At 41.0% G+C, this 14,373-nt stretch overlaps 1 protein-coding gene across 2 annotated transcripts; it reads right to left on the bottom strand.

Annotated features, from left to right (window-relative positions):
- Positions 1–209: 209 nt before the first annotated feature.
- On the bottom strand, positions 210–14,368 carry si:dkey-206f10.1 (adenylate cyclase type 8). Of its 2 annotated transcripts, XM_044048625.1 has the most exons (21): positions 11,508–13,508; positions 10,125–10,337; positions 8,316–9,050; positions 7,799–7,948; positions 7,506–7,636; positions 7,179–7,290; positions 6,815–6,942; positions 6,534–6,692; positions 6,203–6,437; positions 5,922–6,092; positions 5,734–5,834; positions 5,367–5,568; positions 4,747–4,839; positions 4,459–4,619; positions 4,267–4,348; positions 3,921–4,079; positions 3,631–3,777; positions 3,245–3,337; positions 3,006–3,120; positions 2,720–2,922; positions 210–1,310 (listed from the first exon to the last, which is right to left on the bottom strand). In XM_044048625.1, the coding sequence occupies exons 2-21, from the start codon at positions 10,278–10,280 to the stop codon at positions 1,095–1,097; spliced, it is 3,549 nt and encodes a 1,182-aa protein (XP_043904560.1). In that variant the 5' UTR covers positions 10,281–10,337; positions 11,508–13,508; the 3' UTR covers positions 210–1,094. The 2 variants fall into 2 exon arrangements, with proteins under 2 accessions (XP_043904560.1, XP_043904559.1); XM_044048624.1 differs by having other exon boundaries at positions 10,125–14,368.
- Positions 14,369–14,373: the final 5 nt, after the last annotated feature.

The raw sequence follows: 14,373 nt of genomic DNA, 5'->3' as shown, positions 1-14,373 counted from the left end.
ACCAAAGCAAAAATGAAAGTCTGACAAACTTGTTCCTCTTTCAATCTGATTCATAGTACGTGTACGTGTTTCAGGCATGAAACCTGACCTGCTTAATGAAATGTTGCACAGTTGAAGTCAAATAAAACCACACAGGTTTGAGGTTGTTACACATTTTATTTGTAGAAATCGTACACTAATAAAATGTTTTTGTAAAAAGTATTTAAATGTACTTTGGAAAAAATAATAACAAAACATTGCTGTTTTTTTTCCAGAATTCCAATCCTACAGAAACCAAATCCTTAATATAAATTCAAAAATTCCAAACAAAAAGCCCTTGATTGTGATGGACTTTAATTTGCTTAACTTTGTTAATTGTTTTGAAAGACATGGTTCATATTTACCTTAAATCGTCATGTGACTCATTTCAGATTCACATGGTTATAAAATAAAAAATATTATTTTATATATTTTATATATATTTTATGTTCCTCATGTAATATTATCATGACATGAGGAACATGTATGGCTGGTGCTTTAGCATTAAATTCAGCTCAATCTCTTTTCCCAGTTCCACAGTCTAGATAGATAGTGTAGATTCTGCCTCAGTGTTTACATACATGCAGGTTAGGTTAATAGTATGGTACAGCTGATGAATGGACACTAGTACTTGAAGTTATGTATCAAATCACAACAGGAAATGTAAAAATAACGGATAATTGTATGGTAAAAACATAAGTCAGTATTGTATAGGCCACTGGTTGTCTATAAAAGGTTGTGGTGGTTGTTTTGAGGTAGTGTGTTTTGGCTTAGAGGTGTGAGGATAATTGGATACAAAAAAAGATGTTGGCCTTTGCTAGAGTTGTGCAAACTTCAAATAAAGATAAAACTGAAATCAGTGCTTCAGAAATGTAACCATTACAGAGTTCCTCTGTAGATTCCTTTTGTAGATGACAGAAAAGATGAAGAGGACACAGTCATGGAGGGAAACTGGTTCCTGCGACCAGTGTGCTGCTGATTATCTTATGGCAAAGTATGAAATAAAAACAACAAAGGTGTAAACCAGTGGAAACAATATGGATGTACTGTGTCCTCCACAATCTGCTGTCATCCTTTCAGCACTGCATGGAGCAGGGAGTCAGACTGAATCCTCCGTTGGTTTCTCTTATCCTCTCCTTGTGTCTGGCCTGGACGAGACCAAACACCACTCCTGCCAGTGTCATCCGCCCTCCTGTCCTCTCTGCTGTGCGGCCATATGCTGCAGCATTGGCCGTCTTGCTGCGCATGGTGCTGATGAAATAGGTGCGGACTTTGCCCTGGCGCTCACTCACCTACAACAAAAGCAACAACAACAGCAGTCTCACAAATTCTGTCTCGGAGGTCATACCTGATCCTGGACCAAAAATGCAGTCATGTTATTTGATTTCTCTCTGTCTGTTGTCTCTTTTCACCAGTAGGTGTCCCCCTTGTTGTAGTTGTTCCCTTATATCTGGAGTGGTTTAATTGTCCATGCCTGAATTTCTACACTTGTGCTGACTAATAACAGCCTTCACTTATATTCTGGCCAAATTGAAGTTGTCCCTTCCTGATTTTTTCCCTCTTTCTTTGACTGGTCACAGCTTTTCTGTTCTCTGAAGTCACAGTTACAGGTGTAGCTGTACACCAGATAAAAGCACAGACATTACTGGCACCTTTAATCACAATTCAGGTCTTTCAGGACCTCGATGTGGTGCATGCTGGATCACTAGTGTGACTAATGGGGACTCACAAGATACAGCTTTAATGTTAGTTGTTGCTGTGACGTGTCAAAATGACTTTGTCTGAAATCCCCCCCATGTTCACACATTCACACATTTATCGCTCATCATTATCACTTTGTGTCATCACTCACAGGTACAGAGCTGCACAGTGTGACGTATCACAATGTGACAGATAGAGAGCAATTTTAATGCAATAGAGCATTCTTTTTATTTCATAGCAAGAAAGTAACCCTATCAAAATGAATTGCCACAGGGTAAATATTGTGCACTATAGTGTATTAGTCATTTGCAGAGACTGGGATCTGCAGATGTGTCACGGTAGATAGATATTGGGTCTCCTAATAATTGTACAGAATTCTTTCCAGCATAAGATGAATGCATGAATGTTTTAAATAACATTCAGAAATGTCAAACATATGTCTCTCTGACCGGGTCACAATAGTTTGTCACCTTTATAAAGTGGGTACTATATATTGTCAGGGTGATGTTTGGTGGTCAGTGTTGGATAATTAGTGTAGGGCACAATGAGTCACTACACACAGTGAAAAGTTTATGTTTTTTTCTGAGCAATCACAGGCGTAGTGATGCAAGTGATTAAAATAAATCTCTACTACAGCTACGTCACGACATGAAAAATGATGTACTGGTGAAACAGATTTGCAGTGAAATGTAAGAAAACATCAAATAGTACATTTGTGAATGTATCATTAGGACAAATGTATTTTTGAGCAGTTCAGCACTTAAGCAGTGGGAAGTCAAAGGGATGTGAGAGAGATGAGTGGAACCACAGTTCCCTGAGTGCACAATCACTGTCTCTGAACACACAAATTTGTTCAGTCAGTGAAGTGTAATTCCTCATGTCAACAACTGCTCATCTATACTGCACAACTGTGTAAATCAATGAATTGAACTTAACCATACATCATTCTTTCAACCAGCCCTAGCAAAAAAGCAATCCGATTAATCTTTCTACTACTCACCCCCTTGACAAATATTTCTCCACGTAGCTCCAGGACAAAACCCCACTCTGCCAAGATCCTCCGCGTGGCCTCAGGTACCTGGATACGTCCGCTGACACCTGTGCTGTCCATGCGGCTGGCCAGGTTCACTGTCGACCCCCAGATGTCATACTGCGGCTTGGTGGCACCAATCACACCCGCCACAACCGGCCCGTGGGCGATGCCTGTTTAAATCAGACAAGGAAAATGATTTATCTTGGATAAATTATCAAAAAATATGTGTTTGTGAAGGAGGTCAGTCCCTTACCCACACGCAGCTGAAAGTTTTTGGCTGTGTTCCTGTTAATCTCTTTCAAGGTCTCCTGCATTGCCAACGCAAACAAAACCAGCTCGCTCAGGTGATTCCATTCATCCATGGAAACCTGAGAGACAGAGATACATGGATAGATAGTGAGTAATACATTTCTTAAAGCTGTTGCCAATGAGGGAGGTGCAAATGCAGCCAAAACAAAAACAACACACTCCATACACAAGAGAATCTCCCACCTGTCTGTCTGGAGCTAAGCCAGAGGCTGCCATGTAGCAGCTTCCGATGGTCTTGATCTTCTCCACATAGTGGAAGTATGACTCCTCCAGCAACTTGGAAGAAGAAGAAACATTTAGAAAGGAAAAACACAAACTAAAACTCCAGTCTCGCATAATAGGAGCTGAGTCACGCAATGAGAGGCAATCACATTTGGCAACAGCAAGACTTGGAGTGAACAGTCTCCGTCTTATTCACTTTTATCAGCTGAAAAGAACGGTGTGTACTGTTTTAATTCCAGAAAATAAATGTTATACACTGTTTAACTGTTTTAATCTCACAATAAGGTTAAATCAATGTATACATACTTTATTTATATGGCACAGATTCATTTCTGATTTAAACTTACCTCATCAAAGCCGGCAATGATCTCATTCAGCAGTCGGAGGCAGTCTACTCCTTCATGTTTGATCTCCTTCTCTTCAAAGTACTCATTGAACCCAGCAATGGAGGCAAACATAACACCCACTTCATCATAGGACTGGGAGTACAGCTCCTGAAATGTATTATACACAATTATCATGACAGAGGAATTCAAATATAAGCTGATAACATGAACTACAAACATTTATGTCAGCTGTTATTTTCAAGGGTCATCTTAAATGTACTCATTAGTCTAAGTTGGGACGTTGATGATACCTCATCGTTCTTGCTCCGGTCCAGGAAATGTCGAGCAACGTGCACAGGCAGGATGTTGTACAGCAGACACTCGTTGTGCTCACGCAACTCTCTCATGTCCTCCACTTCCTGTTGGGCCTGCAGACGCCACAGGAAGTCCAGTCTGGCCGTGGCCTCCCACTTGGAGGACAAAGGGCAGATACAGAGATCAGAGATCACCTGTCTTTTAGACACACTCTCCTTCATCGATTAGCTGTCTGGCAGTCAAACACGTTTCCTCTTAATAATGCATGTAAGAAAAACATGTCCACACTGACTGAAACTATTATCTTGAAGAATGCTATGAGAAAACCAAGCGTCACAGTACCTGCCGTCCATTGTAGAAGACAGCAACAATGAACATTATCATGAGAAGGATGGCGATTCCATTTCTCCTGACATAATGAGACCTGTTCATGAAAAGCGGTGGAGCATTGATATCTGGAATATATACCTGATGTATTAAACATGCATACAGCAGGAGTAAATACAGTATAAATGTGTTTTGTGTTTTACTGACTTGTGCTGCACGTCATGGCGTGCCAGTGCGAGGAAGGCCAGGTGGATGAGGTAGGAGTAAAAAGCCACGGCCAGCAGCAAGACCGCCAGCTTCAGCAGAGAGTTTAGACGCAAGAACACGGCGCAAGTCACCATGGCGATCACACCACTCAACACAAACACCTGAAGAAACAGGGCAGTGAAGATGTTAGGGTGACAGAAGATGCACACATTCAAGTTTGTGATGCCAGATGAACTAAAATCTCTTCAGGTGAGTATAACCTAAGTATAACCATCCGCTTGTCCTTACCTCAGGATAAGTACAGACACTGAGAGGACGCAAGGCTGTGCTGGTTCTGTCCATCACGTCAGCCTCTTCTGTGTTAATGACAACACACCATACCTGCACACAGAGACACAGCACATGCAATTCAACTCTGAGGTCTGACTTTCCCTCTTAATCCATATAGACCTTTTAGGTGGAACATTTCTATGACACGAGGACATGCAGAAGTCATGTTGGTCATGATGTGTGATCTAACCCATTAAAGTGCTGATGGAAAACTAAGTGAACCCTTGGAAATTAATGGTCCTGGTAGACACATTGCATAATGGACCTACAGTATGAACAGAGACATGTAATAGGTCAAATTAAGCCTTTAGCTGAGCTTTATTTTTCTAATTGCACTGATCGCTCTATTGTAACTTGAAAAAATGTGTCCATATTTGTAGAATTAAGAATTATCTGTTTATTTCCAAAGGGCTGCTCGCTAACTTTTTCTTGCCCTTAGTGCATCTTAAAGGTCAGAATTAGTGACATCTAATGTGATCCAAACATGTTATGGAATGCCAGTGACCCTCACACACCAGACAGCATTGTCATTCGTTTTTTTGTTTGTGTAAAATAGGAGAAAAAAAACAGGCTCTCACCATGTCAGTAGAGGCCAAACCAAAGTTGATGACGATGGCAGTGAGTGTGAGAAGGTTGCGGGCGCTGTTGTTTTCATGGATCCAGCAGCAGAACTGTTGCAGGGCAGAAGGAGTCCACTTGAACTCTTCAGCCAGAGCCAGCAGTAGCAGCAGCATGTAGATGAGCAGAAAGACCAAAAACTGGAGGACAGCTGGGAACAGCCTTCAGAGGACGGATGAGGATGGAGGACAAGAAGAAGAAGAAAAGAAGAAGTAAGTGAAAATGTGACCGTAGCATTTGATGCTCTGATTTTATGGATTTGTCACCTGTTGTGATTCTTCAAGTACAGTTCTGAACATTTATAATATTATATTTATTAGTTGATACCTGGGAGCAGGGATGAGGGCCTGGGCAGCCATGAGGAAGAGGAGCATGATGAATGAGCAGACCAAGTTGGAGTTGAACATTTCATCTCTCATTTGGGAAAACTGGACCAAAAAGAGATCAAAGAAGATCAACATCATGTCTCTGCAGCACTGTTTATGAACATCTCACTCTCTCTGAATCATACGCACCTTGTCCTCAATGTTTGTGTCCTTGAACACCAAGGTCAGTAGAGTAATGTGCTCCTTGTGCATACGCTCACTGCTTCGAACCAATATGGCATGTTTGATGCGTTTATTGATCTCCTTGGAGGACGACTGCCATATGTTGGGCAGTGAGCCGTTTGTAAAAGAGGCCAAGATCTAAAGTACAAAGAAAGTAAAATATGAATGGGGTGAGATTAATATTTGCTGTTCAAATCAAAACACCACAAACAAAGTGATTTCCCTCTGTTTTGCATCCCTGGACCTACGCTGTTCATGTCTATGACGTTCCTGAAAGGCGTCTCTAGGCTCCACGTCTGGTTTGTCTTCTGGATTCTGGGGGGCTCAGCGTGGTCAACTTTGACCTTTTCCTCCTGAGGGCAGATTAAGAACGTGTCGATGTTGTGTTTCTTGAGAAACTCGTTCCTGTCGCGACCGTGACCGTCCTCTGTCTTGTAGGTGCCCTCTAAGCAGTCCAGAGTTGCCCTTGAGATGTGGATGCGTCTGAGTGAGGGAGAAGTGAAGTTATTAGTGATGTACAAAGAAATATTTTTCCCAAATAACAACAAGAGAAAAAAATAGATTCTCTGAGACATTCACCCTGGTATTCCTCCGGCCTCCAGCATGTTGGCGATGCCTACATCCCAGGACCAGACGTCGAACTGCCATTTCTGAAGTCCCAGCACGCCACACAGGACAGAGCCTGTGTGGATGCCGATCCTCATGTCCATGTCAAAGTTTAACTGCTTCCGCACATACCTGGTGTTGGTGGAAGATAGTGTGCACAGACATATTTTTGTTTTGTTTTTTGAGTGTTTGTTGTGACACACCATATCTCATCATATTTTACAGTGAATTTGGACCCAGTGCTTTCGACTGACCGTATAGTGGTGATCATAGCCAGGCCCATCTCCACGCAGTGACGGGCATGGGCCTGCTGTGGCTCAGGGACCCCAGACACACAGTAGTAACAATCTCCCAATATCTTTATTCGCAGGCAGTGATGCTCCTGAAACGAGGGAAGACAGAAGGGAAATGACAAGAGGAATTTTATTTCAAGTTTTGTGTAAACCAGAGGCTTCAAACTTGCAGCCCACCACTTAATATAAAGTTAAAAACAAATTATTTTGATATATTACACTATTTTCACATCGCCGTCCCCTACTGACCTAGTTAGTGCCCCCCCACCCGGGTCATTTCAGTTTGAGATCCCTGAGAAATACTAAGAAATACTCAGGGTTTCACCTCTGCCAGGCGGTCAAATCGTCCAAAGAGCTCGTTGAGAGTTCGAACCAGATCCTGTGCCGACAGGTTCATGGACAACAGAGTGAAGCCCTTGATATCTGCAAATAGGATGCTGCAGAGAGGAGGGACAACAGTGAAACAACGTTGTCAGATTTGACAGTCAGATTTGCCTCTGAGCTTCCTCTTAAACTGCTCTGTCACAGTCGTCACATGCTAGACTCTTTGTAAAAAAAAAGAGAAGAAAATCCTGCAACGTAATCCTTTTCAAAACATTTTAAAACCCTCTGTTAGCGGTGTAAGCCTTGCTGTGTGAGCACATGGGTGTACCTGACGTCTTTGTACTGGTGGATATAGATCTTGTGAAACTCCTGAGGATTCAGTTCATCTTCCAAGGAGCTCATGTCGGCAATCATCTCCAAGGCAACAAAGCGAGGCAGGATTGACAGCACCAGGCGCTCCTGTGTGCCAAAATAATGAGCCCAGTGTGTCAGTGCACTGTTAATACCAAAATAACGCCTGTTCACAAACACATCACAAGATGATTGCGATAGGATTTAATGCTCCCGTTCAATTTGTTTCAAGTTTGACTATAGAGCAAAACCTCAGCCTTTAAAAACAACCTGTCTGTGGTTCTCCTGCTCCAGTCTCAGGCGACCCTCAATGCAGCGCCGTGTCTCCAGGAAAACCTGCCTTTGTGCATGGTCTGTCAGGTAATGGATAAACAAGCCAGCTGTGTTCATACCCAGGTACAGCAGGCCTTTGGCAAACACCTGCATCCAATTATAAGAGTATACATCTGTTCAGATTTTTTTTTTGGGGTATCAAAAGCTTTCTTGTTAAATAAATAAGTTAAATTCGATATCTGCTATCAGTTGAAAGTGCTGGTCTTCAGACTAATGCACAGAGCAGCAGCCAGATACAATCCAAGCCAAAACTCAAACTAAATGGTAACGCCAGGCTCAAATTCAATGAATGGATGAACTAATCAATCATGTCCTGCTTCAGTCAGTGTTTTATGCAGCCATATTAGTTCATTAGAGTGAGGAGTAGCTTGATATTATGAATAATGAAAATACATTTCCAGTGGGGGGCTATATCAGCATTCATCAGTCAAAGTCAGTTGACTGAATTCCTCACCTTCCTCATTTGCACTGCATCATTGTAGTTGTGCACAATCTCCACCAGAAGGTGCAACACTGAGGTGAGGGTGCCAGCACACATGGCCCACAGCAGAGGTAAGGGCAGCAGGGTGTATGTGGCGAACAATGTGAACAAAACGTACCACGACGGGTCTTTTTCTAGTCCGTACACCAGTCCTCCCAGCACCTGTGTGGTCTGTGACAGCCAGCTAGCCACACCAGCATAGTGGAGCCACCGCAGGGACAAAGAGTCTTTGCAGGTCAACACCATGATGCACAGTGCTATAGAAAACATCATGAAAATGCCTGTCAGGCAGCCACGCAGAGTGTCTTTGGAAGGCTCAGGGGCCAACGCCAGGTACAGAACCAACACGTGCAGCTTGGCCATAGCATCGATTACATTTGTGATAGCTAGAGAGTTGCGTCTTTGGTGGGAGGAATGTTGCTGGTACAGTTTCTCCAGGTCGCGGGATTTAAAGGTATGCCTCAGGGAGGGTATGTACACACCAAGAACAGTGTGGCCCCAGTGCATAAAGAAGTCCGCATCGCTGGAATAGTCACTGAAGGATCCCCCAGTGCGGCTGTGTGAGCAGGTGGACCCACGAGGGTGGACTCTGAAGGTGGAGGAGCGACGTTTCGTGAGCCCACGTGAGCCCTTATTGAGGATTTGTCTGTTGATCTCATCGATGTAAGTATCTGTCACAAAGATTTTGCGTGCTGGCTCCACACCAACCTGTGTTGCAACAGAAAACCGGACATGTTTACTGTAGGGAGGCACTGCTCCCGCCTTTTTTTCACCAAACATCACAACATCTTACAGTAATGGTGGAAAGCAAATTTATTTGGGCCTTTTAGAAAGTGTCTTTTTCATCTCTGTGCTTTGCAGTTGTTGATAACCTTCACTGGATTGTATATTTGGAGAATTTTCTATGACCCTTTAATGTACCAGTTCACCAGAATTAAACGTATACTGTATATTATACACTTATTATATGCGCTTCACCCATGAAAATAGTTTAAATTCAGCATGGTCAGCAATTGGACTACATATTTAATTTCATTTATTTATTTATAAAGTGAGTGAAAATGGCATGATGTTTTGATAACCAGCAAAAACGTTGGCTAGATCTTTTTAGGGTGCCAATCTATACTTTTTATACTAACTGCATTTTTTTTTCTATTTTAACTATTTGAATAGTTCAAATAGATCCATGACCATGACAAAAACAGGCTTGCTGTGGCTTTAAACCTTAGTGCTCACGTGGCACAGATCCGTGCAGCAGGTTCACCTTTGTTAAATTGCCGTGAGAATCATAGACAACTCCTAATATGGACATCCTGGGTGTGTGTGTGTGTGTGTGTTCATAGGTCACATTTTCAGGCTTCACAAAATGTGTTTTTTTTTTGCCTTCTTATGTGTTGTTGAGTCAAAGTTATGATTCATTTTATTTTTTATTTTGTGACTTTTTTTAAGTCACAAAGTGGACTGTTTTTATTTTGAGCCAAGAGAACTTTGATGCGTTTCCAAATTTCACAAACAGTTTTGCTCAGGTGTGTTCATATAGTTGGTGAACATAAAATCATCAGATTGCATAAAAAGAGTTTGATTGAAAAAAGGTGTTCTAAGGGTTAAAGTCCATGTCCTGGTTGCAGACACCTCCACACACGCCAAATACAAATCAGAGGTTCAGTGAATGTTGTCTGTTTCAGTACACATAGTCTGCATAATCCTGTAGGGGAACATGAAAGTGTACACAGAAAAGAAAACAGTTCCATCTGGACAGATGAGTGTGGGATAACAAGTCACCTGGGCGCTCAGCTCCTGCTGGATCATTATGTGTTTCACAGCATTCTGCCACAGCATCTTTTTCCGCCGTAGCCCGGGTGACAGTGCTGCAGTAAAGCAGGGTGGCTCACAAAGCCCCATAGGGGCAACCGGAGTGGTCTCTGTAAAGGTTACCATGGTGATGATTGTAGTTGACCAAGGCTGTTGGGTGTTGGATCAGAAGGAGGCAGTCGTCTGGAGTGGGAGCAATGTTACAGGATGTGGAAGAGAAGAAAGAAGGAGGTGGTAGTTAATGAGAACTTTCAATGATGTTTAGATTCCATAAACTCTCATCACGGCTGATTTCTTGATTACATGATACAAACTAGAGCTGAAATGATAAGTGAATTGACTTTCAGTATGTTTCTCAACAAAACAATTTAAAAATAATCTACCACCAAGGTTTTACAACTCTAGGCAGTTGTGATGTTTTTTTATTGACCAAAAATATGAATCAGATTATTGTGAAAATAATGGTGGATTAATCAATAATAACATAATTGTTTGTTATTGCTATTAAGTCCCTAGGTTATGTTTAAAATTAGTGTTGTAAATAAGCACTGAAGATTAACAAATCTTCAGTGAAGATTAACAAATCACTAACATTATCTGTTAAATCTGTTTAATACAGCATTATAAATTATACAGTGGCATAACATTTCTAAATTGATAATGATTTTTTATTTATTAAGTTTGCCTTTAGGCTAAATTTAAAGATTTTTTTTCCTTTTTTTTGTCAGTGTAAATTTCTTTTTGTATGTTCCAAAATGTTCTATACTTTTCACCAGCAAGATATATGTGCATATAAATGTGGCAACACATTCCATTACAAACAAATAAATGGATGTTAAAAATCTTTTCTGCTGTCAACTCTGACACGGCTGAATAATTCAGCATGTTTAAAAAAAAGAGTCACCTGTCAGACTCCACGTGTTGACACAGTCAGTGCCAAAAGAAAGGCAGCTTTCCAACAAATTATCTGCTAGCCAGATTTAGACCTGAGCTGTTTAATGCTCAGAGTTTAACTCTTCCTGGTCCTTCTGTCTCTACATGCTGCTGTCTCACCCTCTCACAGTCCACTGTCGCTAGTTGTCTTTCCACGTTGCACAGAGTGGATATGACAAAAAAGAGCTTTTCTATTAACTTTTCTCTGTGGCAAAGAAATTCACATTCACAGGATGAAAACTTGATTTAAAATATAGCTATTTTGATATTAAATGTTTTATCATATCCATTTTTCAAAAAACAAATCCAAAATAATCACTAGTCATCCAGTTGCTGCTAGTTTCACCATGCAAAGACTTTTTAGTACATCATTTATATCCATTCTGTGTTAGTTAAAGAGGTTGAAGCTACAAAACTGACCTGAACTCTTTTACATATTGTATATCCAATGCTCAAGTCCAATATATACTCAGCCAGGTCATCATAATCCTCTTCTTCAGATTCCATTGCACCGGAATTGCGATCTCAAAATTTTGTAAGGCACAATCCATATATACAGGGAAATGAAACTTGACGTAGCCTCCACTGTTGTGCAGAATCCAAAACTGATGAGGAGCGGGAGAAGAAGGTGTAGCCAGGATGTGTGTGCAGAAGCTCTGGCAGGGTTGTAGGTCACGCACTGCACTGTTTTGATATGAAGTCAACAAATGCTCTGAAGCAGAGCGGCAGGACAGGAGTGAGGAGTGCAAAGAGGATTAGCAAGTCAGCAGCAGCAGCAGCAGCCACTCTTACTGTCTTGAAAAGCTGAGGTCACTAGTCACAAGACAACGTGGAATTAAAAGCGGTTCTCTCACACGTAGGCCGAGCCGAGGCGACCAAACCTTTTTTAAAAGGACGACTGACACTTTTACCATCAGTCTGTTTTCATGTGTTCTCAGTTTCATTCACTCCTCTTTTTTTACCCATTCTCTCCAATCCCTTCATGACAATAAAAAAAAGTAAAGGTGATACCAGTCTTACTATCGTCCTCAGTGATGTGTCATCAGTGCCATGCTGGTACTCTTCTGTAACTAACACACACTTCCTGATCATTAAGCAGCATTGTTAGATATCACTGTATCACATGAAAGCATCATTCCCATTTATTGATGTTACCCTTTTCCAAATTCACCTGAAATAGTAAAAAAACAAACATTTAATAGCTATTTTAAACATGCCACTTCTCAAATATTAAGATCAACATGTGCATCAATAAGACAAAGGAGAGCCTAACGTCTCAAAAACAGAATAAAATCACAGCAAGAACATCACATATTGTGAAGTGGACCTCGGTTTGACGATCTAACTGGGCAGCAGGTCTGTGGTCCCTATGGTTGTAAGCTGGTTAAAGTTTTTGAGACTAGCATCGCTAATTGTGTCCAGGCAACGCACAAAGCTCCTAAGGCTGATCTAATGAATTCCCATCTGTTCGGCCATGATGGTGTGGCTCAGACCTTTCTTGCTGATTACTGTACATCCAAAAATAGCCCACAGGTCTAAGGCAATTACTTCTACTATACTGTGCCACCACATCGGCAATGTCACGTGTAATAACAGCCCTTTGTTTTTTTATTAGTTGTGATAGTCAGTGGACACAGAGAGTAAACTGATGCACGTCACATTTGAAGATTACTAATTTTCTTGAAAATCGCTTGGATTAAGTGCATGTGTGTTTATTTAATCTGTAATTTTGTTTAGTGACTCTACAGTATTTGCAGTGCCTGTGAACTTGAGTCCACCTGTGGCAGGAGATAGGAAGTGTTAGTCTCCTCAGGGAGAAAAAAAACACACACACACAAGATAATTAGTATTAAGGGTAACTGCTTTGGCTGCTCACTAATCAGCTGACTCAAGCGACACCAGTTAACCCTACGGTCTTTGAGCTTGCCAAACATTTCACTTATGCCGTACACAGAGGCCTATTTGAGTCTTGTCTGTGTGTATAAACGCCTGAGGCGTAGGACTACAGTTGGACAGTGAATGCGTGCTAGTATTTGTTGGCTCTTGCACAAACATACAGGCCACTTAAGGTATAAACAAAGACACCACGCATCAGCCACAGCATTAGAACAGAAAGCAGGTTCTTTCTTTTTTTTTTTTTAACAGCCAATTTCAATGTGGCTAAGTAAAGATATTTTCAAAGCACTTCTTTACCATTACTTAACTTTTATCTCCCACCGATCAAAACAAGAAGTGGCATGAAAAAAGTTAAGAGAGGAGAAATGTCTGTAAACAATTTGACACTGCCACAAAACGTCTTCACACTTTATCTCCACTCAAAGTCTGTGGGAGTCGGGTCACTTAAAGAACTTCACAACTTACTGTACTTACTTTCGGTCTTCTACAGTAGGTGTTTCGGTCTTCATCCAGTCCAAAAAGGGTCTCATGAACACATAGAGAACTGTCAGCATCACAGGGCATGGGAGGATAACAATAATTCTAGATAAAAGACACTTTAGAGCTCATGGCTTAGTGGTGTTAAATGCCTTAGTGTGCAAATGTGTGTAAGTGTGTGTAAGCTGCAACTAAATTGTCCTTATTGAAATTAATAAAGTTGTCTGAATTTGAATGTCTCCCATCTGCACTAATGCTGTCTTGCAAAATGCTCAGGTTTAAGTTATGTTGCACTTGCAATGAAGCCTTTTGAGGAAAGATGAAAATAATTATGTCTATAATTTGCAAACTTTGCAAAAATCTACTGCTGCGACTGAATGGTAGAAAGGAAGACTCTGCTGCAGCAGTAAAGTGTCATTTACGACAGAGCTACAGAGGCTTTTTTCTTTATTGTGGTTAATCCATAATAATAATACTGTGATTTGGCAGGTTAATTGCATTATCCATCATTCACATTCTTACAGTATTGAATTTGAACACACTGGAGATACTGGCAGCAATTTGAGGTCAGATTGCTCTACTACTCATCTGCAAGAAGAAAATATGAACAAGGAAACTATGAATGGAGAGGGAATTTGTTTTTAATATTAAATTTGAATCAACCAGAATCCAAGAGGAACAATGTCTTCATTGTCTCTTTAGGACATTTTCTGGTGTTAACATAGGTGGGTGTGAATAACACTGAGTTTTTGTTAGGACTAGTTGTGCTTCATTGTCCTTATGAAGTAGAATCTAATTTCTGAGGGTTTAATTGATGACGATTAAGATATGTATTGTTGTTACATTACGTTTAGGGTTAGACATAAACTGGTTATGGTTAAGGTTGGATGATCCAAATGAATGAAAGTGCCAT

The sequence above is a fragment of the Solea senegalensis genome, linkage group LG17 (genome assembly GCF_019176455.1).
Source record: "Solea senegalensis isolate Sse05_10M linkage group LG17, IFAPA_SoseM_1, whole genome shotgun sequence".
NCBI classification, from domain to species: Eukaryota; Metazoa; Chordata; class Actinopteri; order Pleuronectiformes; family Soleidae; genus Solea; species Solea senegalensis.
This window is presented reverse-complemented; position numbering and strand designations above follow the sequence as displayed.

Coding starts and splice junctions, on each gene's coding strand:
- si:dkey-206f10.1 (XM_044048624.1), bottom strand. CDS start 10,280: ATGGTAACCTTTACAGAGACCACTCCGGTTGCCCCTATGGGGCTTTGT. Junction 6,943..7,178: donor GATTTGACCGCCTGGCAGAG/GTGAAACCCTGA, acceptor CCCTCGTTTCAG/GAGCATCACTGCCTGCGAAT. Junction 3,121..3,244: donor GCTTAGCTCCAGACAGACAG/GTGGGAGATTCT, acceptor TCTGTCTCTCAG/GTTTCCATGGATGAATGGAA.